Genomic DNA, 22,847 nt, shown 5'->3' on the forward strand with positions numbered 1-22,847 from the left:
ACACTATGCTTTTGTTTTGTCATCCACAAATGCTGCCCGAATGATCCCAACAGTGAGGACAATGTGAGAAGAGTCTGTCTGTCGTGGTCTCACTGTTGCCTCTTCATTTTAGTTTCCACGTGGACATTTTGAGGATGAGACATGTACTGAACTCTGAATATTCTCCTGAAATCATCTGTAGGAGCTGTATGTGAGAACTCAAATGTCCGAATCAGTTGCTCTGGACAAGTTTTTCCTGCCAGTTCCTATTAAAAACTGAAAGAATGTCAGATTGAGCCCAGGTGAGAATTCTGTAGACATTATTTGGTTGGATTCACAGTGTGTGTTGATGAAGTTTCTAACAAGTGAAAAAAAAAAAAAGTAAAATCATTCAAACATCTCAGGATAAAATGGCAACATGCCAAACATGTAGAGTCACTGAAGAAGATGTGAACTTGGAGGAAAAGTCTGCAAAAAAATCTGGACATGATCCACATTTCATGTCGGAAAACAGCTATAGAGAGAAGACACTTTAAAGATCATTCAGATAGTTACACCAGGTTAAATCAAGTTTCTTTTTTTATATGGGTGCATTCTTGTACAACCTATCAGGTCTCAGGCATTAATATAGACTACATCAATTTCAGTTGTAGTTTCAATGAGTAATGCACACGTCTTATGCTTGTCTTCAGTTTTACATCAACGCGGTGCCCTTCGCTCCGGAGGAAAACCGGAGTGACAATCTTTTTCAGCATCTTACAAAGTGAAAATCTGATGACAGTAGTTGAGACTAGCGGACTGTAAAGCATTATCTGTGGTTGTGCGGTTTCTTCCTCAAAGTACAGCTTCGGGGCAGCTCTCAGAGTTCAATCACAATTCCTTTCTCAGCTCCCAAGACTACTCTTGAAATGACAGTGGTGCACTGACATCAGATGTGGGTGTTTTAACTGAAAAAAACAAACAAAAAAAACAGTACAAAAATACAATAATGATACAATGAGACGAGACCAGCTGATTTTTCCTGGAACATCTGATTCATTGAGGCGTCTTTGCTTTCTTAAGTCATTTTTTGGGCTCCAGACATGATGTCGTCCTGATGAAGAATAGTCTGCAGTGTTCATCAAAGGCACTTAAGATGTATAATTAATAACAGAAATCAGTAATTTGAGATTACAGCAGAGGACACCCAGGTCTCTTTGAACCCATCAAATCTCTATGGATGACTCGTGGACCTTTAATTAGCCAGGATTTAAGATATAGGGTGGGGTCTGTCTATCCGGTACCCACCACCGACCGCAAGCACCTCCACCCAACACCCCAGACTGAGAAGAAAAGGAAAGTGTTTCTTGATGTGCAAACATTTTCTTATCCGACCCGAAGCACAAGCATCATCCCTTTAACAACAGATTTTGCCCTGTTGGAAAATATCTCCTCAATCAGACAGCCATATTGATAGAACTATGATGAATACAAGTTCAGGTCAAAACCATTTATGGTCAATGTGCAAAATTGATAATAGTAAGAAATAGTAAATAGTTGAAAACTGTTATGGAGACAGCGCAAAACCTTTGTCTGGCTAGCAGAGTGCTGCTCCAATTTTCCGACAGCCATTGGTTCTGTTCATGCCTGGCCTTAACATGCATCTCAGGTGCCCTGGCAACAATAATTACATCTGTGAAAACACCCTAGACGCATTTAAGACTCATTTAAGATCCGATAACTCAGTCTATATTTGGCGGTGTTTAGGGCTCATGTGGCCATATTCTTTTAGCAGTGTTAAAGCAAATGTTTCCATCTCTTAACTGCCCCAGTTTCATAGGTAAGCAAAAGTATTTTTTCGCTCATCAGTGTTTTCCATACATTGATTTATTAATTTCATTGTAGAGCTGCATGTAGCACAATGGTTCACTTATCCTCTCCTGGCCCCGCTCTCTCTCTCTCTCACTCACTAACACATACATAAACACATCAACAACAGGCAGAGACACATCCTAAAGCCAGGCGTGAACTGACGTAGTAGAGCTGTCCACTTGTGATCGGGTCTGAACAGACTAGATACCAAGAGAAAGGTGTGCCTCTTGCTCACAGTGCAGCAGTCTCAACTCTCTGGATTTATCCCTGAGTCTAAAGGATCTAAAGAGACAATTAATTTTGTCGCTCAGGTGATAAATTGCAAAAACTACTGGGTAAACACTGTCCTAACAGGAATTGTTAACGAATGCCCTCATCTATCTCAATACTTGTTCTGTCAGTCAAAGCTCTGAGATGAACCACAAGCATCAACCAGAGTCTGTGGCGGTGTCTGTAAACTTCATGTGGTGCACACACGACCCCCCTCACCCCCATGGTTCGTACAGCGCACAGGCTTGTCTAAACTGTACCAGCCTTGTTTACGGCTCTTCCTTCCAGCTACGACAGTCATGGAGACAAGAGCTAAATTTAGATTGGGCCTGTCATTATCAGGATCATTGGAGAATGAAGCCTTTGTTTACTTGCAGCTTCTTATTGCCATTATATGATAAGCCAGCAACCCAAACATTGACCTATGCTCTTGCAGCATGACCTAATTATAATGTAGAATTAAATATGTCTGATGTGCTCTAAAGTGATAGATTTGAGCCAATGAAAGGAACCTTACACTCAAAAAAAACTGTTTATTCTTGAGATGAGATGTATGCCACCAACGCATGAGGATGTCATTCACGAGAAACGGACCTCTGCCTTTGAAAATGTTTGGGGAAAAACCTTGTGTACTTTTCCCTCGTTCCTGTCCTGGACACACCATGGAGCTCCTGTTGAAAAGAGCATGTGGCCAGCCTCATGTGTCTCTCTACTCTCTGTGGGTGGTCCCATGGGGGGGGGGGTCCCTTTTATTATTCTGGGATAATCTTTAGATTACAATTCAATATGACCCTCTTGAGAGACAGGCAGTCGAATTTCCTTTTTCTCCCACAAGAGCAGGCATCTGTTGTGTCCTACCTTGACACCCCATGACGACATTCCAATGAACAAATATTCATTTAGTTTATTATTACCGTTTTTTCATCATACAAACTCTTGTTACATTTGATGTTGCTTTTCACATAAAACTATGTGGATGTCTTAAGTAGAAATTCTGAAAATGAATCAGAAAGGTATCCATGTATGCATTCTTGGCAAGATTTCGTCTTTCAACTTTAATTTATTCAGTTTGACATGTGGAAAGGTCGAGCATTCGAGGAAGAGGTGATTTACAAGGGAACAGATGACACAGGATCTTTGGAAAAAGATTAATGAAATACCACTAAAGCAAGTTTTTGGTCTTGATGACGCAATTACCTGCCAGGGAAATCCAAAGAAAGTAGAGGGATGCATGTGTATCATTCTTATAGCCAAGTCTTTGCAGCTCCGATGGCCAAAATGATTTAAACATCTTGGAGTGCAGCCTTTGGTACTACCTCCAATACATTTCTGAGGAATCCCCTGTCGATTGCTGTATATCGTCTGTTATTCTTGATGTGTGTTGGTGAACAGGTGCACCTGTCCATGCAAAGTCATGATGGAATTTAGGTTTTACCATATGATATAATTTCCAGAGGGATGTTAAGATGCAAGGATGCACTTGAGACCCTGTTTACAAACCATTTCCATTCCTTCCTCCCCCCTCTTCAATGTCCCTTCTGCTTTCTGTGCCCATAAAGGGACAATAGATTAGCCTCCTCCATTTCCATGTGACCTCATCTGTGTTTGATTTTTTCCTACTTGAAATTGGCCATGGGCTTAACATTGAGCCCTTTGATCAGTCCTGCCAGGAATTGGACTTGTTTATCTTGTTTATCTGATGATGGCCCCTTAATGGGGGGGCATACATTTGGCAGGGGCATGCCTTGATGTGGGCCTTTATAGCTGCAGGGCACAGAAAGAAGAGAGGACCAGGACTCTGTAATGGTCGGAGGTGAAGGAAAGACGATTGCAGATGTGGCTGGAGGGCCTCTGAACCTTGTCTCTCTCAGCCTCTTTCCTCTAACACTTATCTGACCCCATACAGATGGCCCCCTCATCATCATCAAGAAGCAGATATCCAGCATTATTTCTCCTCTCTTTTTAACCTATATGCAGCTCCTCCTTCCACTGAGACTGACAGCCTTTCTGGGCAGCCTGTAGGTGCAGGAAATGGCACATAATCAACAAGCTTCTCAAATGAGATGTTGTTCACCGACTTGCTGATGGAGATGTGAGGAAGCGGTGTAGGTAGACAGCCAGGCCCCATCCCATCACTTGCCTGGATCGACCTCAGCCCCCTGAAATGAAAGCTTTCCTGTCCTGCACCGCAGCTGGACTCCAGGGAGCCTGCAGAGGGCCTGTTTATTTGTGCAACAATGTAATCAGGGGGTCTGTCATTACAAGTCCTAGCCTTTGCACCTTCTCTCTCTCCAACGGCCCCATCCTTTCTTGTGTTCCCAGTGGCTCCCCTTATTCTACCATCTCTCTTTCACCACACTCCATCTTTTTCTTTGAGCCTCGTCATTATCCAAAACTTTTTTGCTGACCCTTGTTGACCTATGGGTTTGTTTGATGTAGTCCTGGCAAGGAGAGAGAGATGAAATAAAGTAGAAAGTTTATTGTTTAAAGGGGAGATTTACATGATTAGAGTTTTAGAAATAAACTTTCCATCTCTTTACCTAAGAGATTGCTGAGTCCTCTATGTGTGTGTTTGTGTGTGTGTGTGTGTTACAGCAGGTTGGTCAACACATGCACACTTTCTCTTGTTCCAATCAAAGGGAAAAGAGTGTGTAGTGCGGTAACATGCTAATAATTTAGTCTGTTATGTTGTGGTTTGAATCATGAGATTCCTTCAGTTAAAAACCAAGCGTAAGTAAACAAGCTCACACATGTGGCCACAATATTGCTGCTCCTCTGTCCAGAGCAGTTCTCTCTGTGGGAAAAGGGGGTGTTATCCATCCTTTTCATTCAGTGTTTCCCACTGATACATGACAGAGCCCACGGGAGCCTTGAGGTTTTGTCCAAATACGAAGCCAAACAAATGACTGAAAAATATCTCTGTTAATATGTCTCACATTCACACACCTATTGTGTACAAACTGCATTTTAACCCTTTATAATTGTTTTCATAGAAATAAATGTCCATTTTCAAAATGTTGGAGTAGTGCGTTAAAGGTTAAGAATAAATTTCACACATGGCTACAGTTACATGTTATTTTATGCACTTATGTTACTAATCCTGAATTAAATCCTGAAGCCTGTCTTACTCAAAATGAGTTCCAAGTCCTTCAGGAATCTATGATGTCTCTTATTTCCCTGTTTGTCTCAAGAGACAGACAGGCGGGTTAGTTTGGGCTGGTCTGCCTTCTGAACAACAGCATCTCCAGTCTGCGCTGCTTGGCACAGAAGAAGCATCTTGTTTTTCAACTGGTGGTTTTCTTAAGCCACAGCGTTTGATGTGGGCTTCCCTTAATCACACAACATGCTCTCTAAACATGAGCTACATTCATCTTCGCTCCGCGACTTCTGGACTCCCCTCTGCTGCTGCTTTTGTTGAGTTACTGTGCAACAGAATAGAGAGACAAGATGAAGACAGTGGCCTTGATCTCAATGAAGTGATTTTGATCTGTCCAATCCAGCATTTAGGCTACTAAGGGAAGAGTGAACCTCTAATCCTGGATGGGACACATGTGTTCTTTGTAGTCCTTATGTCTCTTTTCCTTCTCTGTCTACATCACTATCTAATGGGACACTGAGTAAGTATTAAACCAATGCCTCATATGGAAGCCTACCATTAAGATGGAGATGCTGTGCTCTTTGAAGCTTAGGACTTTTAATTATAAGCTGTGGCCCTGATGTAGATGTGTTTCCTCCATCTTGTTGAATAGAGGGTTTGCTCGGAGCTGGCAGGAGACCTGGTGCCAGGCTCTGGAGTCAGCGTGTCACTGGCGGGTACTTTGTCGGTAGGAGACAAGGGAATGCCACCACACCGAGCGGGACTCTACAGGAGTCCCATATGAGGGAAGAGATGAAAGGCCTTTGTCTCTCCTTATACCCCCTCCTTCCCACTGTCCCCTTCCCCTCAGAGCTCTGACTGGCAGGGCCGTAGGTGGAGGATAGAACTAGAGTAACCAGACTGGTTGTTAACATATCGGCCCTTGTTGAGGCTTCAAGGACATCCAACAAGATCAAAGCGAAGCATTCAGTCCAAAAGCGTGACATTGTCTTGCACAACAATCCATCTAGCCTCCAATTCAGCTGTCACTGAATGAGGAAGTGGTCGGGAACGGCAGTGGAAGGCCTTTCACTGTCCCCTAATGGGCTTTGATGATCCAGCACAAAGACAGCGTCATAATGGTCTCATACAAAGCCTAATGTCGTTTATTTCATTTGCTTATTGTTGTCATTAAACCGAGAATGACCCAACCTACACCTTTGTGTATTCAGTAAATGATGATGAATGTCTGACAAATGACTTTGAGTAAGCGAGATGGTCTTTCTTTCTTTCTGTCTTTCTTTCTGTCTTTCTTTCTTTCTCTCTTTCTTTAGTTTCTTTATATCCTCCTGTACACAGTAGCTCTATTTCATTCCCTCTCCGGGAGGGTTTTTGTGAATATCTCCCATCCCCTCCGGGACTTCTTTATTTATCAGTTTTGTTTTGTTTTTCAGGCACTCTGCATTTACACCCAGCAGCCCTTTGATGTTGTTGCCCGGGTGCTGGTGGACAAAAGAGCCTCCATCAGCTGGACTTAAGGATGGGGTGGTGGGTGGGGGGGAAATGGATGAATAAAGAATCAAAGTAACTGGAATGGGGTTTGGAGGCGGAGGACTCCATGTGAAACTGTGACCCATGTACCCCTCTTAAATATGGGCCAGGATTTCACAGTTGTCATTGTTTTTGGCTCTGTTCCCCTTTTTCTTACATGTCATTGTCTCCATATGTCCATACTTGTTTATACCCTTGCTGGCACTTAATTTTTTCATTCTTTAAGTTGACAGATGTGGCCAAAAGGCTCATATTTTACTCTTTGCACTCAGTTGATGTGAAAGGCTGCTGGGCCTGGTAAAAGCATCTTCTCTTTGTGTGCTCACCCACAAACGCCTGGCTTTCTCAGTGTCACAACGCCACTCTGCTCTGTGGCACCTTGCTTCATGGCACTGCAGTCACTACCTCTTCCACTCTGTGCTTTTTGCCCGCCTAGCCGTGCACAGCAAGAGCCACTGATGCCACTGCAGCCCTTCACACCCCAACAGTGGGGGAGACACAGTCTGTGCTCCCCCACCCCATCAAATCGCAGCAGGACCACTCTGGTCCACTGGAGGTGAATTCAGGGAGCAGCCTTTGGTGTACCGACACAGCAGCCCTCTTTCACTGAGGGCCTCATTAAACCTGACAACATCCCCTCAGCCTTGGCTTTATTGTTCAGCCAGCTTAATGCTAAATGGCAAGTAAAGGCATCACCAAGGTGCAGGTATTAATGCCTTTAAGGAGCACAAAGGCTTAGAAGGTAAAAATGACAACTAAACAGCAATTGATAGTTTTCTTTGTCTTTTGTGGAAAGATAGTTTGTTTAAGCCTGGCCATTGTGTCTAACCTTTATCCAGGATTGAAATGTGCAAAGTAACAATAGTAGTATTGATAATATCAATGTGGAAACAATGTATGAGGGGTTTACTCATTGTGATGACCCTTTGGACAAATATCCCTGAAATATGCAGCTCTCTTCAGCTTTATGAGCATCAGCTTCTTACTTAGCTGAACTGCCTTCAAATTTACCGATATAGTTCCCTGTCACAGCAAAAAAGGCTCTCTACACTCTCTGCTCAGCACAATAAGGTAGTTGGCAACTAGCAATAGCTGGTTAACATAGCATCAGCAGCCTGAGCCAGATATTTCCCTTAGGTGTTGACTGTGTTCCAATGAGGGGCTGCATCTTTCCGACGACTCAAGCTATTGCTTGCTATCTCTCTTGCATTGTTAGCCACTTTGAGCCACTGCACTTACTGCAGCTCGGCCACCTGCATAGCTAGTTCGTTAGCTTCATCACTGGCGTATAGTGGATCCTGGGCTAGGTTGGATCGAGGAGGATCCACCCATTGGATCCTTCGTTGTATGGGAATGTAAGGACACATTTGTCGGCTGTGTTTGAAGGAGCCTTCGAAATGGGAAAGTCTAGTCACATCACTGTGGATCAATAAGTCTTCGATTGCAGCCTCGGAAGGATGCAGTCCCCTGAGTTGGGACACAGCAGTAGTGAGTAAAACTGAACTACAAGAGAGTGAATTATGGACAAATCGTCAAGTGAGCATATATCGACTCAAAATGTTTGGTAATGTTGCTCCACATATCAACCTATAAGGTCATATTATGTTGCTGTTGTGTTTGCAACTCCACTGGCCCAAATGACCAAACACGTCTTGAGACTATTAAGGGAGGAATCATTTGTTTGTGGTTCTGTAAACACTATAATTGAAAAATCAAATATAGCGTAAAGCTCCACCTGCTGGGCCTCAAGATTTACGTCTGGGACAGTTTTGTTGTTTGCAAGGGTCATGCCATCAGTCACTTGTTGCAAGGTTATTTTCTTCCATAATTATCAGATCAAAGCATAATGTTCTGTGTCACTTGTTTAATTTACTACACATATACAGTCATCAGTGTGTGTTTAGATCCCGTACTCACCAGGCCAGTTCCTCTATGAGTCGTGGACATACATCTTTGTTTTTGCTCATTTGCAGTCACGAAACAAGCAGAGGGTAAAGAGCACAGGCTCCACATGCCAGAGGGCTTTTGCTATATAAACCAACCGACTCGGGCTGGCAAATGGATCCAGTAGAGAATGGTCATAGCACAGATGAATGAAAACTGTGTAAACAGTCTGTGAACCATCAATATGTGCTCCAGCGAAGTGGTGGGATGCAACTGTACCATCTGTCCCAGCAGCTCCACTGGAAAGGGATTAGGCCATATAGGCAGCACAGAAACAGACCCACACTTATCTTACTGCGGACAGGTTTAACACAGATGGTACGAGAGGACAACAAGTGATTTCACGGAAAGACACAGCTCTGGCTGCCTGTGTAGTATTTGGTAGCTCAGTGCAGTGTGTTGTCAAAGCATTCTCCTCTGTGAATGCTGTCCAGCTGATTTTATCGCCTTTTTTTTTTTTTTATTCAGAGAAAGTGCAGAAATTGAAGACATTTTTCAAAGATTTCACTCACTCACTCGCTCTCGACTTCAAACACAGTGAAATAACAATAGGAAGTCTGGCAATCAAACATGGCCGTGTTTGTCCATCTCTATCATTACCACATTTTGAGGGTTTTCCATTTCAAAATCATGTCTGTAGCCATATAAGATAGACTTAAGTAGTTTACTCAGCTGTGGATGAACAAGCTCCGCTTCCCCTCTCATCATCAGACATGCAGTGAAGAATAAAATTGCTCTGATGACGTTTTTTTTTCTATATTGTTGCAGAGCATCTGACCTTCCTTCTCATTTTGTGACAATATTTCTTTAACTGTGAAAGATGAAGGAAGGAGATAGGGCTGCCCGTCAGCAAATACAAAGTTTCATAACCTCAAAAGCTCCGTGCATGTCATGTCCTGCCCTGTCTGCGCTTTCTTCACCTGGCTGGGTCACCAATAAAAGTTCAGTTTGCCTCAACGATGATTGAGTAAAGGCATTCTTTCTATCAGTGTTTGTTTAGTGGTGTCTTTTGTAGTTGATACAACTCATATCATCACTCTGAACTGTTTCTCTGTCGAATGCTTTCACTTAGGGAAAGGTCTTCATCTAGCCCAGAAAATAGAAACCAGCAGCTCACTTTACAGACCTTAATCAAAAGCATGTTGCAGTAGAAATGTAACTCCTACCACTGCTACACATTTCAGCTCAATTCTAATTTAATGTTTTGGTGTCAAATGGGAGGGGACGACAGAGTATATCATGTTCTTGTGTAATTATACATATCATTTAATCAGGGTTAGAAGTCTTGGACTTACATCCTGTCGTCAACACTGAAACGATTCTCTAAATTACTTTTCTCTCTAAATTGTCTGTCAGGCAGCAATTGTAAGTCAACTAAGTCCTCACTCCCATGGATCTCTACAGCTCAGTGAACTGGGTTCCTGTACCAGGGGTGGTAGATCCTTGCTTCCATTAGTTAGCAGGATCAGTGCTGGATGGGGGGAAATGGAAGGGAACTGAGGGGACACCTGGCCTTTTCTCTTTGGGCGCTCACACATGTCACTGCTGTGCCTCTTGACAGAATGAGGATGCAGGATATTGCCCTCCCATTGATGTGCATCCTGAAGCTCCTCAGCCTGTGCAACAATGCAACATCTAACACCACCAGGGTGTCTGGTTGCAGTGGATGGTCTTGTTTCCACTTTGGCTCAGACATGCACAAACATAAACTATTAATTTCCTAACATTTTCTAGAGGGACTGTATGTGAGAATGCAAATGTCTGAGTCAGTTGCTCCAGACATTTTTGCAGGAACTTTTCCTGTAGAATATCCAGAATACAGCAAGAAAAATGTCAGGAAAATTCCCAGTGAGTGAGTGGGTGTGTCCATGACGTTTCTAACATGTGATGGATGCAAAACAAATATTACAAATATGTCAGGATTTAAAGAGCCTCCATATATTTATCAGATGCAGATGAACATTTCAACTTGGAGGGAAAAAAAGGAGAATTGAAAGTTGATGGTGATGTACTGTAAACAAAGGAGCATGGTTTCTGCAGCAGGATGCTCAATCAAGGAACCATCCCTCGCCTGGATCTTCAGAACATGTTCCTGTTGCTGGGAACACGTCTGACCCGAACAATGTCGTGCTGCATATGTGAAAGTCAAACTTCATGTCGGAAAATGGCTTTTGTGAGTCACTTATATATGACAGAAGATTAGTTTTTTTATCACAAATTAGGTACTTACACCTGGTGGGTCATTTAATACCATAACAAAACCGATTGGGAGCATGCAAATAAACTTGGAGCTCTGTGGACATCTTCCTTATTTTGTTGGATAATATCGCCATATTAAGGCTGACTGAAGTGAGAAAATGTGAAGAGGAAAAAAGATAAACAGTCCCGTCAGACACCATAAAGGCCTCTGCACAGTAAGTCAAATTCAAAGGAGTCTCTCTCCCTGTTTCTGTCAGTGTGTTGTTAGATGTGTGTTTCATTTCAGGCTGAGCGATTGAGGGGTTTTACATGCCGGTGCTTTGTTTTATGTACAGAAAAGTAAGTGCACCAGCAGCCCCTTTGAAGCCCTTTCAAATTTATTGTTGTTTTCCAGGAGAGGCGTTTTTTACATTACAGCTCATTGTGAGCGGATCTGCTCCCTTGCTGTTTTTGGAGAGGGTTTATATTTTATGCCTGGAAAAAAGGAGATGAAGGTAGAACAATTATGGGAGTGAGAGTAGTGCAGCATCCCTGCCTGCAAAGGTCAGAGGTCATTTTGTGTTGGCAGCGCCTTTTACTGTATCTTTCGGTTTTGTTCGAAATTCTCCCGAAGAACAAAAAAATCAAAACACGTGACTGAAAGACGTATTTCAGAGCTGATTGTGCAAGACAGCAGAAACCATACATTATCCAAGCTCCAGTTGTGTGATGTAAAATGGGGCATTAACTCCAAACACCTCTTCCTCCTCTCGGCCAGCATGTTTCTAGCAGGTCTAGTTTATTTCCAGTCTGATGTCAAAACAGGCTGGTAAATCACCTCTCCTAGTCACTCTTTCTTTCATGCTAGAGAAACAAAAAGATCCCCAGTTGCTTCTCCCATTTCTCTTTGCTTTCAAAGAGAAAAAGACACCGGACAGCAGAGCACCCTGCCGTGTCTCCGATTGACGAGAGTTTCAACTTCCCTTGCAGCACTACAGAACTACATATGTGCAGAAACAGGTGCACCATCTCTGCTTATTGTTGAGATGGTATTGATGTCCCGCCGATGCGTACTCTCGACCAAGTCAGTCTCAGCTCTCAATCATGATGTTTCACCACGTTTCTATAGCCTCAAATAACTAATTAAAAACCAAACTTGCTGGAAAACACTTGAGCATACATCGGTGTTGTAAGAACTACATAGATTGACAGACATTATCTCAAATGTATTGAAAATGTACTTTGCCTTTTTTGTTTTGTTCATGTCCCATCTGCAATGGAAGCTGGGTTCATGACCTGTACTACAGCCAGCCACCAGGGGTGATTCGGATGGTTTGGCTTAAAGCTTTGGGAAACTGTCTTCCATCTTTGCATACAGTCTATGATTAAAATGAATTCGTTTTATTGTTAGTAAGACTATGCAGAACCTTGGTTCGGTTCTCATTTAACTGTGTATTATGGGACCAATGGTAGCAACGTGGCCGAGTGCAAGTCATGATTCCCGTACCTGTACCAGAGAGTGAAGGAATCTCTTTGCTTTGAACCTGTATCACAAGGGATTACCTCTAAGGTTTGCACAACACAGCAGACAGGAAGCTGTTAAAGACAAGGACCAACACTCCATCCCAACCCTTGACCCCTACATCCTGACCTCTCCTGCAATCTGATGTGAGCCCTTGTCTACATGAAAGCTGTCCTGTTGACTCGCCAGTGCTAATTTAGAGTTCCGGTGCCCCCAACCACTGTGAGGACAGACAGTCAACATGCTGGCCCCTAGACTTGTGAGGAGAACAACTTAAGACAGACTACAACATAATGGGAACATGCCCACAGTGTAAACTGTTGTTTACTTCATTCAGGCTTGAGGTTTTTCACAGATAATCTGATATAAAGCTGTGCCGATACTAAAAACGTGTGATCTTTTATGATCTCCATCATCGCTTAAAGTTGCATCAAAGCCAGGCAGCAGTTTGGCACGTTCACCACTTCTGTCGACAGCCGCATGGTGTTATTACAGTTAATATTAGCCCGTCGCTGAGGGCTTCACATGTCTGCTGATGAAGTCCTTTAACAAGTCTAACAAAGGCTAACCTCACACTGGGCCACCCGCCACCAGATAAAGAGATTTAGGTCGTTACTTGCTCCTTTTTAAATATCATCAAACATCGGCCCTTTAATCATTCCAAGTGTGTGACCTTCAGGTTCACAGCTCTAAGCGTGACTGACGGATCTTGTGAGGGTCAATGCCGGAGTATTTTTGTATCCACCTATTTTTGTATGGGACCTAAAAATAGCGTGCTCCGCTGACCTCCAGTCCTCAGCATTAATTTGTCGTTCAAGTCCAGTTACCCGCACACACACACCCCTTTGACGTCACCTCTCAACTTGCTTCTTTATTTTTAGTTGCTCCCAAAATTAATTGAACGGTCTTGTTTCGTTGAGTTTCTGCAGTGTTATATAAGGGGATTACTCTGTTGTTATTGCCTATGCCCTGACCACGTAGGCCACCACACTGATGAGGGAGGTGGAGACAGGGTAGAGGGGACTTGGGGTGGAAGAGGAGGGTAATGTGGTTAAGGTAGTAGTACAGAGCTCCAGAAATAACCCAGCTGCGGGCCTAATTGTGCATCGCTCCTGCTCCCCTTTTCCCTCTTCAGCTGCATGCCAAGGTCTTTGACCTTATCATCCACCTCACTGGTTCCGGAAGAATCCTTTCCGCCCCCTGTGGCTACCAAAGCCCCGGCCGATACAAAGAGCACAGCAGCAGACCATCTCCAGCCTCAGACTAACAGCCAAGCGCCACAACCAGTTAGGAGTGATCCCAGCAGAGCGCCCAAGTGGCTCAAACTGCCAGGTATGTTCTAATCATCCCCGGCATGGGCCCTGTGGCTCCTTAACAAAGCTAAGCCTGAGGACCCCAGGCCCCTCAGAGAGTCTCTGGGCCTCCGGGAAACTTGCATGTCACAGACTTACAGTACTGTCAGCAGAGATGCTGTATTCTCTCCACACACGCAAGCTTTCTGTCAAGCCAAACACCAGCAACCATGTTTTGTTTGTGTTGTTTTATTTTGGACAGCCTTGTAATTTAAAAAACTAACATTTTTGTTCACAAATAGACGAGACAAAGAACAGATACAAACATCACGAGTAAACAACACAAAGACAGTACACCAGAGGTTACAGACAAAATATATACAGTAAAATAAGACATAGTTACAGTGCTTCTTTGCTCTGCCTACAGGGTTTATATCTATTTTATTTATAACCGATATAAAACAGAGCCTTAAACTAAATGTCTCTTATTGATGTATTCTTTTATAAGTGTCCATGGCCCTTGTAAATCCTTATCTCTGTAATGCTCCTGCAGGGCTGAGGCTGTGCGTTCCATGATTATCAGTTCTATGAATATCCTTCAGCCTATTATTTAAGCAAAAACAATTAGGTTTTCTCACTTTCCAGTTCATAAGAATGATTCTTTTTACGGATAGGAATGCCGACATTATCAAACATTGTGCTACTGCAGATTGTAAACCATCCATTTTATTTCTCAGCATGTATACTATACTGGGGATACTGAATTGTAAATGCTTGGAAGTTTTGGAGTGTATGAGTTGCGTGTGGAGCATCTTAGAAGAATGTGCTCGCTCTATGTCCCCTTCAGCATTCCTCCATGGTTAGACAGCTCTGTGCCCATGAGGGGGCCACAAGGGCCTCTTGTCTCCTGAGCACTAATGCATCACAGCCCCAGATTAAGCACAACATGCATGCAAGCACATACATCTGAGAACAGATGCACGCCATCACATATTTATCATACAATTACTCAATCGAAAGGATGTGGGCAAACATGGCACTTATGGCAGATGACACCTGTAGCTCCTTTGTGTATTATGGTTTTCTGACAGCAGATCTTATTGGTCTACATATTTTCGATACCAAATAGGTTCGAAAAGGAACCAGGTCTTAAAAAGAGCAAAATAAAAGAGCATTAATGGTGCAATGATGCAAGTGGTATAGTTGTATAGTGTTTTTATGCACATATTACTGGTTAAAGTGAATGTTTTATACACACCAATATACTGTGCACTTTTTGCTTGCTTGGATGTCATTGCAGACATCTCAGAGATGCCAGCAGTCAGGGAAATGGGTGTATTATCATTAGTTGTCGCAGATGGGACTCTAGTTTGGGCCTGAGAAGAAAGGAGCTTCGAGATGACAGAAAGTTGGAAAGATGGGACAAGCTGTGTCATTCTAACAGAGAAAAAACAGACTAGTGAGCAGGAAATTAAGGAGAGAAATCTGACATAATCCTAACATACCCTCACAGGAACTCTGAAGACCGATGCAGATGACTACACCCCCGTCAAACATCACCCTACACCAAGATTATTTACCACACAGCCTTATCAGACTTGTGCAGTGGGTGCAGACCCACAGCCCTCTATCTGCTTACAGAAGACAGGTATTCCCTGATCTTATAAATGGATAGTCCTTTTATTTATTGTATCATGTTGGTGCTTTTATTTTTAGAAATAATAACCAATTATCCAAACTGTCCTAAGACATTTAAGCTTTGTCCACAACACATCTCAGTTACATCAGTAAAAGAACCCAAATATAACTTGACGTTCACATTAAAAACGATAAAGAATCACCCTGGCAGTCACCTGTGCATCTATAAAACTCGGCACCGATATTGATGGCTACAATCAGACAGACATTTCGCAGCAGTGATTAGGGCCTTAGCCCATGTGCAGTGACGTTCAAAGCCCAGCCTGAGAGCTGGAGACAGATCAGTCTCCTGGGAAAAGCTTCTCACTCCGGAGCTTCTCCAAAGCGTCTGGACTGGCTGTCGACACTCCCTGCCTTTAATGTATGATCAAGAAAAGCTTTAACTCATTACTCTCTTCAATGCCCCTCCCCATTCTTGTCCTAACTGCTTTCGTATGTTTAATAATACTGCCTTCAGATGCAATTTGTTCTACTAAGATGCATAAGGAGAAAGTCGTACAGTAATGCAGCACTTCGCCGGTGCAGAGACCTCCTGACAACTTATTATGCAGAGAAGGAAAAAAAATCAGTTTGGCTCAAGAGCATTATTATTTTATTTTATTCAACAGAAATGTTATACATTACGAAAGATCTATACAAAAATACACTTTTTACAAATTTGTATTTTAGCACGGTAATAAGCAAGGATGTATTGTGCATTTTAAAGTGATCATTTGGGGCCATGTCTGCTATTGACCGAGGAGTCTGCTCGCAGCATTTCATCTAAACAGTCAGCTTGTCAAAGCAATAGCTCTGCAGTTTACAGTATTTCACAAACTAGGGGTCACAACTCTGCTATTAAAGACTAATAATTAGCCCAACAAATTATTTTCTTCACAAAAAGTAGTTTTCTGTCCTAATGGTCCTCGTGGGATCATTAAACTGAACATCACTCAACCAAATGTTCCGAAGGCCTGCTGTGGAAGTCACTCCTGGGGAACACAAATCCAGTCTGGGCTCTACTAAAAAGGTGCTGGGTCAAATTCCAGGTGCCGCGTCCTTGATCACCTATCCGATGCCTGGGCTCTAAGGCTTGAGCCCAAGTTGCTTCCAGCTGTACGTGGGCAGCATTTGTAAGCATAGTGAGTCACCCGAGAGCCACACAAATAAATAGTGTGAGGTGTTGTGCAGCTATGCTGACTCATAGTGAAGACACGTCGGTCTAATACTCCACTGGTGGAAAACCATCAGAGGCAGTTGGGTTAGAAAACCCCACATTACCCTCTTCCTTGCAGCCCCAGCATCCCCCTCTGCTGTGATGAAAGGAGAGAGCGCACCTCCACTACTCGCCTCTTTTGTTTATTTACCTTCAGAATTACACCCTGCTCCTCTTGGACCATGTTCCGATGTGTTTTGTTATGTTTCCTTTCAAACAGAATATCTATGCGTGTGGTCTCTTGCTATGTTTGGCTAACACATGCACACATTTGTGCATGCACACTCCCATTCAACTTTCCCCCTGTGCCAGAGGTCCCCTTTGCCCTTCCCCCCACCTCTAACTAAACATAGCAGGACAGCAAAAGGGAACTTCAAAGTGGCTGGAGGGGGTACTCCTTTTTTCCTGGCACTTGTCATCATCTAAGGGACTGGCTGCTCCCCTTATTACTCTAATTGCTTCCAACTGCTCCAGGAGGCTTTGATGAAGGGCGCCATGGAGCACGCTGGAAGCACCTGTTGTTGCACAGAGAAGAACAGGTGGGCCTTACTAGTGGTGGCATGGAGGCGAGTTGACAGCACTGCCGCTTTGCACTTAAAAAACACACAACTCATATAAAGACAGAGAATTTCAATGAATCTCTGATATGAGAGATTATGAAATTGCAGTTATACAAAAAAGATAAACGTTTCTCATTAAACTAAACTTGTTGCAGTAGGACTGATGTAGGGACATGCAGGCAGCACTCTGGCTCCATCTTGTGGCTTCGCTGTGCTAGAAGTCCAGCAGCTGCAGCGCAAAAGAGATGAAAAACCATGGGATTAATTTTGGAAAAGAAAATATCTCCATGCAATAATGATGCATGTGTTAAACTACATATTACATACAGAATGCCAGCCCTTAGAGCCAGTCAAACGTGGGACTTCAGGAATCACCTTAATCAATACATTGAAAACAACACTAAATCTCACATGCTGATCGCTTGGTGTTGAACCTGAACCACAATCAAACTGTGATTTGTTTAGATGAATAAAGCAATAAAACTTTTTAAACATTATTAAAGTTAGCAACTCAAAAAGAGGAAGAACTTTGACCATCAATCTGGGCCTGTACTTGGTCTCACGATCAGCTGTAATACAGGCAGAGATAATGTAGAGACGTGCAGATTATCAGCACAGAAAATCAATTGTACAGTGTAATGTAATGAATCCAGGTTGAGTGTATATCATAAAAATAATTCAGAATTCAGGAACCAAACAAGAAAGCACCTACTGAAAGTCTTCCTGGTCTGAGCAAGCAGGTAAAATAATGGCTTTGGCATTTCATGATTATAATTTGTGGCTCTGGAGAAGCGTATGAACAGAGGTCACAAGTGGTCAGCTCTAAGTACATGTTCACAACTACATCCTGAATGAGTCTCCTGTGACTACTTGTGATTGAATCTCACTTCCACGCTCTATATGCAAATAAACATGCATTGCATTTGTGTTCGCTAAGACCAAATGATGTTGATGTTACCCAGTCTGAATGCGTCCAATGAAAATGTTTGTGTCGGTATGTGTTGACGCGAGAGAGAAAGAGATGGAGCTTAGAAAAGTAGGCAATCGATCCCTGTTGATCTTGTAGTGGTGCCTACAAACAAATCAACATATTGGCGCTGAGAGGCTTAAAAATAAGTTTGATTCATTCTGGGTCAGAGGATGTCAGCTAGGTGGGCGGTCCTTCATATGTGTCCCAGGACACGTGTGTTCACATGTGTCCTAATGTGGTTTGAACTCAGGACACATTTGGGTGCATTCAGACTTAGCGCTGACCACTTGTGCCCGGATCACTCAGGACAGGCCTGAACGGGGTTGATGTACGCACCAGCTGAGGTAGGATCTTTTCAAAGTGCTCGATATCTACTTGATCGCAGTCCTCAGATTCAGCTTGTTTCAGTGATCTCACGGCAGCTTCTGAAAAGGAGATTGAAATATCAGTTTGGTGATTGATCGATTGATCGCTGTGTGTCAGACTTTGACACAACCGTGCCTCTTACCTTCCACAAACACTTTCAGCAGCTCGGCCATCAGCAGGGCGGCATCCCCACTTACTGTAACAGAAGGAGAACGGTTGAGTTGTAGGATTACAAAGAAAATACACAAACTACGGAGGATGTAACTTGTGTCCGGACCATAACTACACAACTCACGTTTGTTTTTCTCCTCCCTGAAGAAACCTTTCAAGAGTTTATCCACTGTGTCCTGTGAGTGAGGAGAATGAAACACAAGTGTATTTGGGGATGATAATAAGATGATAATCTTTGTTTTTCAGGGTAAATTCACACTCCAGAACCTTTACCTGTTTGTGGTGGGTTTTTAAAGAGAGCTTTAGGGTTGTTGTAAACCCACAAAAAGGTACAAAAACACACATTTACAACAACAAAAAGCCCCAACTTGACATCTCAGACAGATTACTACTGTTTTTTATCTTGCAACCTGGTGGTGCGTTCACGTACGTGTTGTCCTCGTACCAAATTGCGTTCGAAAAAACCGTCATTTACTTAACTAGTGTTTAGGCGAAAGTAGTTAAGTAGAATAGTGACTACAGAGCTACACTTACAAACATTGTGCACTGCTCTATCATTCGGCGCACACATCTCGTCAATCCACTGAATAACATCGTAGCGACATGTGGGAAATAAAAAGTGCATCTGGTCGGTGACAATGTTTAATGAGGATTAAAAAGATGCAAGAAGAGACAGTAACGATGAGTGAATATCTGACTATGAAGAGGGATCATTAACTTTTACCTTTCTAAAGCCAAGTGCCGCATCCTGCTGCTCCGCCATATTTGTTCTGTGAGAGAAGCTTGGCGCTCTGCTTAGGGATTGGCCAGTGATCTCTGACGTCAGACGCACGGGCTCACGTAGACGGTGAAAGTAAAAAAAACTAAATATCCATTAGGTTTTTTATTTCACGTCAGGTATTTTACTTTACTTTAATGGCAATGTATGAATACTTTTATGTAACTGCTATTATTATTATTATTATTTTATTTGGACGAGGATTTTGTGCTTAAGGTTGAAAAGTGCTACATAAACAAAACATATAATTATTACTATAATAATGATAATAAAATCAGTGAATACTTAATTTTCTACAGCCTACACTGTAGATTAATGTCTCCCATTCTTTGCAATCTGATTATCTTTCCATGTGCAATCATGTTTACATTGTTTATATTACTGCTATTATTATTTTCTCATATTTATTTTGCATGAAATAGTTTTTCACTGAAGCTTATTATTCTTAGCATTCCATTTGCTGCTGAATTTCTGCAAATATTCCCCCATTGTGGGACTAGTAACGGATTATTTGATCCTAAATAAAGAGGTGACATAAGAGAGAAAGGAAAGAAGGCAAAATGAACACAGAAGCTGTCAAGACCATTCATGTGTATATTATTTTTAAAAACAAAGAGACAGAGGTTAAGATCAGCAATGTGGGAAAATCATGTAGTTTATTTATGTATCAAAAATCATGAATTCACCAACAGTGGCGACATTAATGCTGCTAATCTATATCTTACCCCTACTAATGACTACAACTTTATTTCATTACATGTCATTTGTCAGACGTTTTTATCCAAAGCGACTTACAAATAGTCCATCAACATCTATGAGGGGCCATTTAGTGGTTCAGTATTTTGCCCAAGGACACTTCAGCATGCAGGTGGGGAAGACTGAGGATCGAACCGCCGACATTTTGGTTGGAGGACGACCACTCTACCCCTCAGCCACATCCGCCCCATTTCCGATTCACAGTAGACAAACAAATCATAAAAATATACAAAATAAGATTAATATGGTCTATATCACTGCAGTTTACATCCAAGCTTCATAATACGGTGAGCAAACAGTGTTCTATGCTATCTAGGCTATTCTGGGTATATAAAAAAAAAGTTGCCATATATTTTTTTTATTCTTCCTCCAATTCATCATCTAACCACTGAGCATCTTCCAGGATGTAGCCCAGACCCATTGATCGCCGTGGTCTCGGCCTTGAAGACGCTGCGGTGATCTCCGCGTCTGATTCATCCTCCTCCATCTAAAAGACAGATACATTTTTTCTTATTTACTAAAACCTTTAATAAAAACGCAGAGAACAAATCCTTAGGTTAAAATGTAAATAAAAGCATTTCTTCCAGTCACGAGAACAGGCTTTGACAGGAGAGGGACATTGGCGTCTGCTCACCTTTGGACTCACAACTCGTCTCACTCCCACTTCAATGCCTCCAATAAAGTGAGGACCGGCCCAGTCTGCTCTGTCTGCTTCATCCTCCACAGAAAACCTCACGTAGGCCACAGACTTATTATTCTCCGTGTTGGAGCCCTTGCTAATCTGTAATCCAAATCAAGATTAAATTTCATTTTGTGACAAATCTCATAGATCTTTATGATTTATACAAAAATACAGTAGTCACTTATAAAGCTGTATTTTCTTCAGTCCTCACCTTACACCTTGTGATGGTGCCCCATTCTCTAAAGTAAGCTTGTAGATATCCTTCATTCAAATACGGGTTCAGATCTTTTATAACCAGTCCGTGGTCCTGTTAAATTCCAGAAAATTACGAGAGTCATACATTTATACTGCAGCTTAGGTCAAAAAGAAAGAAAAAAGTGATGCTCCCTTCAGCCCAAGTTTAAGAATCAGAGAAATTGTTCACCAGTTCATAGTTTTCACCCAAAGCAGCCATGTATTTCTTTGGAAGACTGATGTACACTCTTTTTTGTGTTGCTTCCATGTTATCTGGAGGGAGTAGGAGAACATTAATGTTGATAATAAAATGATTTAAAGGAGACATAGCATGCCCATTTTACCACAAGTTGATATGGTTCCTTGGGGTCTTAATGAAATGTCTGTAACATACTTTGGTCAAAATACCACAAGGATCATTTAAAACAGCACCCTTTTTACCCTGTATAAAACAGCCCTCCACAGAGTGACCTGTTTTGAGTGCCTGTTCCTTTAAATGCTAATGAGCCAGCTCCCCCCTCCCCCCCTCTCCCCCCATGATTTTAAACGATATAAATTACATATTTTATATGATATAAATTATCAAATATGCATCCCATACTTTGTATTCCCCTTCTGTTGTCCTGGAGTTTTAATTTTCCCAATCACATAATTAAATGTCCCCCTCTGCCCATCCACTACAAGCACACAAGCAGACAGACAGAGAGAGAAAGAGAGGGGTGGGGGGGGCTATGAATACCATCATTTACCCCCGAACCCCGACATTCAACGGGTACAACAACAAGCGGAGAAAGCAGAATCGCGGGCTGACCTTATATATACAGTCTATGGGGCTGACCAGCGCGGAGAAATGCACGTCCCGTGTGAACAGCCAGGCGGCTGCGTGCTGGAGAACGGCGCTGCGCTGCCTCGCAGCGGCACTTCCGCGTCCGGTGTTAACCCGGCGTAACTACTGTAACCCGGCGTACAGTAGTGCTGAACACTGCAGAAGTCTTCCACACTGCTGGCTGTGTGGCGCTGACACAAATTCCAGCTCACGCACGGGAGAGCGAGCGGCCGCTCCCGAGCAGCTGCTGCAGCCTCCCAGTCCCAACGATCCAGACAAATGCCACATGTGAGTGAATCGCGGGCTGACCAGCGGAGAAATGCTCGTCCCGTGTGAACAGCCAGGCGGCTGCGTGCTTGGGAACGGCGCTGCGCTGCCTCTCAGCCTCGCTGCCTCCGGTGTAAACCCAGCGTAACGAGTGTGGGGAGACGGTTGGGGGATGAGGTGGGGGTTGGGCCAAGACCATGTAGGGAGACTTCCAGTTCCTTGTTACGACACAAAACCCAGGAAGCTCAATCGAGTCGCTCAAGCATGACGTTTCTGACTTAGAGGAACTATAACAAAACGCTCGAGTGTTTTTTCCCCAGAGTTTTTGGGTTGGTAGACATGCCAGATACCCACATTAACCTGTAGAAGCACTAACAAAGTGGAATTTGCATGCTATGTCCCCTTTAAATAAAACAATTATGAGAAGAATTTGCAAAAAATAGAAATTTACTTTTTCATTTCTGCAAATTAGGAACATGTTAATTAACAATCTGAGACTCTTTGCAGATGAGGAGTGAAATCAAGGATGTGTTTACTTACCAGAGTTCACTGAGCTGTTGATGTGAGTTGCACCTGCTCTACAGAGTAGACTGACTCCGTAACCTGCTGCGAAGTGCATTCATATAGTCACCTCCTCGCTGGAAATTCTGTTGAAGTAATTTGAACCTGTGTTTTTGGGAA

General features: G+C 42.8%; 2 protein-coding genes across 3 annotated transcripts; both read right to left on the reverse strand.

Moving 5' to 3' along the window:
• Positions 1 to 16,064: 16,064 nt before the first annotated feature.
• Positions 16,065 to 19,457, reverse strand: cenpx (centromere protein X). 2 transcript variants are annotated; one of them, XM_034592094.1, is made up of 5 exons: positions 19,348 to 19,457; positions 18,748 to 18,799; positions 18,595 to 18,648; positions 18,423 to 18,511; positions 16,065 to 17,345 (listed from the first exon to the last, which is right to left on the reverse strand). In XM_034592094.1, the coding sequence occupies exons 1-5, from the start codon at positions 19,384 to 19,386 to the stop codon at positions 17,331 to 17,333; spliced, it is 249 nt and encodes an 82-aa protein (XP_034447985.1). In that variant the 5' UTR covers positions 19,387 to 19,457; the 3' UTR covers positions 16,065 to 17,330. The 2 variants fall into 2 exon arrangements, with proteins under 2 accessions (XP_034447985.1, XP_034447986.1); XM_034592095.1 differs by lacking the exon at positions 19,348 to 19,457 and adding an exon at positions 18,963 to 19,331.
• A 1,050-nt stretch (positions 19,458 to 20,507) lies between these two features.
• Positions 20,508 to 22,813, reverse strand: LOC117765691 (heterogeneous nuclear ribonucleoproteins A1 homolog). The gene is made up of 5 exons (XM_034592093.1): positions 22,707 to 22,813; positions 21,264 to 21,346; positions 21,051 to 21,146; positions 20,792 to 20,938; positions 20,508 to 20,644 (listed from the first exon to the last, which is right to left on the reverse strand). The coding sequence occupies exons 1-5, from the start codon at positions 22,783 to 22,785 to the stop codon at positions 20,516 to 20,518; spliced, it is 534 nt and encodes a 177-aa protein (XP_034447984.1). The 5' UTR covers positions 22,786 to 22,813; the 3' UTR covers positions 20,508 to 20,515.
• Between the last annotated feature and the right edge of the window lie 34 nt (positions 22,814 to 22,847).

The sequence above is a fragment of the Hippoglossus hippoglossus genome, chromosome 8 (assembly GCF_009819705.1).
Source record: "Hippoglossus hippoglossus isolate fHipHip1 chromosome 8, fHipHip1.pri, whole genome shotgun sequence".
Classification (NCBI taxonomy): Eukaryota; Metazoa; Chordata; class Actinopteri; order Pleuronectiformes; family Pleuronectidae; genus Hippoglossus; species Hippoglossus hippoglossus.

Coding starts and splice junctions, on each gene's coding strand:
- LOC117765691 (XM_034592093.1), bottom strand. CDS start 22,785: ATGCACTTCGCAGCAGGTTACGGAGTCAGTCTACTCTGTAGAGCAGGT. Junction 21,347..22,706: donor CAACAGCTCAGTGAACTCTG/GTAAGTAAACAC, acceptor TACTCCCTCCAG/ATAACATGGAAGCAACACAA. Junction 21,147..21,263: donor TGGGTGAAAACTATGAACTG/GTGAACAATTTC, acceptor GGAATTTAACAG/GACCACGGACTGGTTATAAA.
- cenpx (XM_034592094.1), bottom strand. CDS start 19,386: ATGGCGGAGCAGCAGGATGCGGCACTTGGCTTTAGAAAG. Junction 18,800..19,347: donor CGGCACTTGGCTTTAGAAAG/GTAAAAGTTAAT, acceptor CCTCACTCACAG/GACACAGTGGATAAACTCTT. Junction 18,512..18,594: donor GCTGAAAGTGTTTGTGGAAG/GTAAGAGGCACG, acceptor TCTCCTTTTCAG/AAGCTGCCGTGAGATCACTG.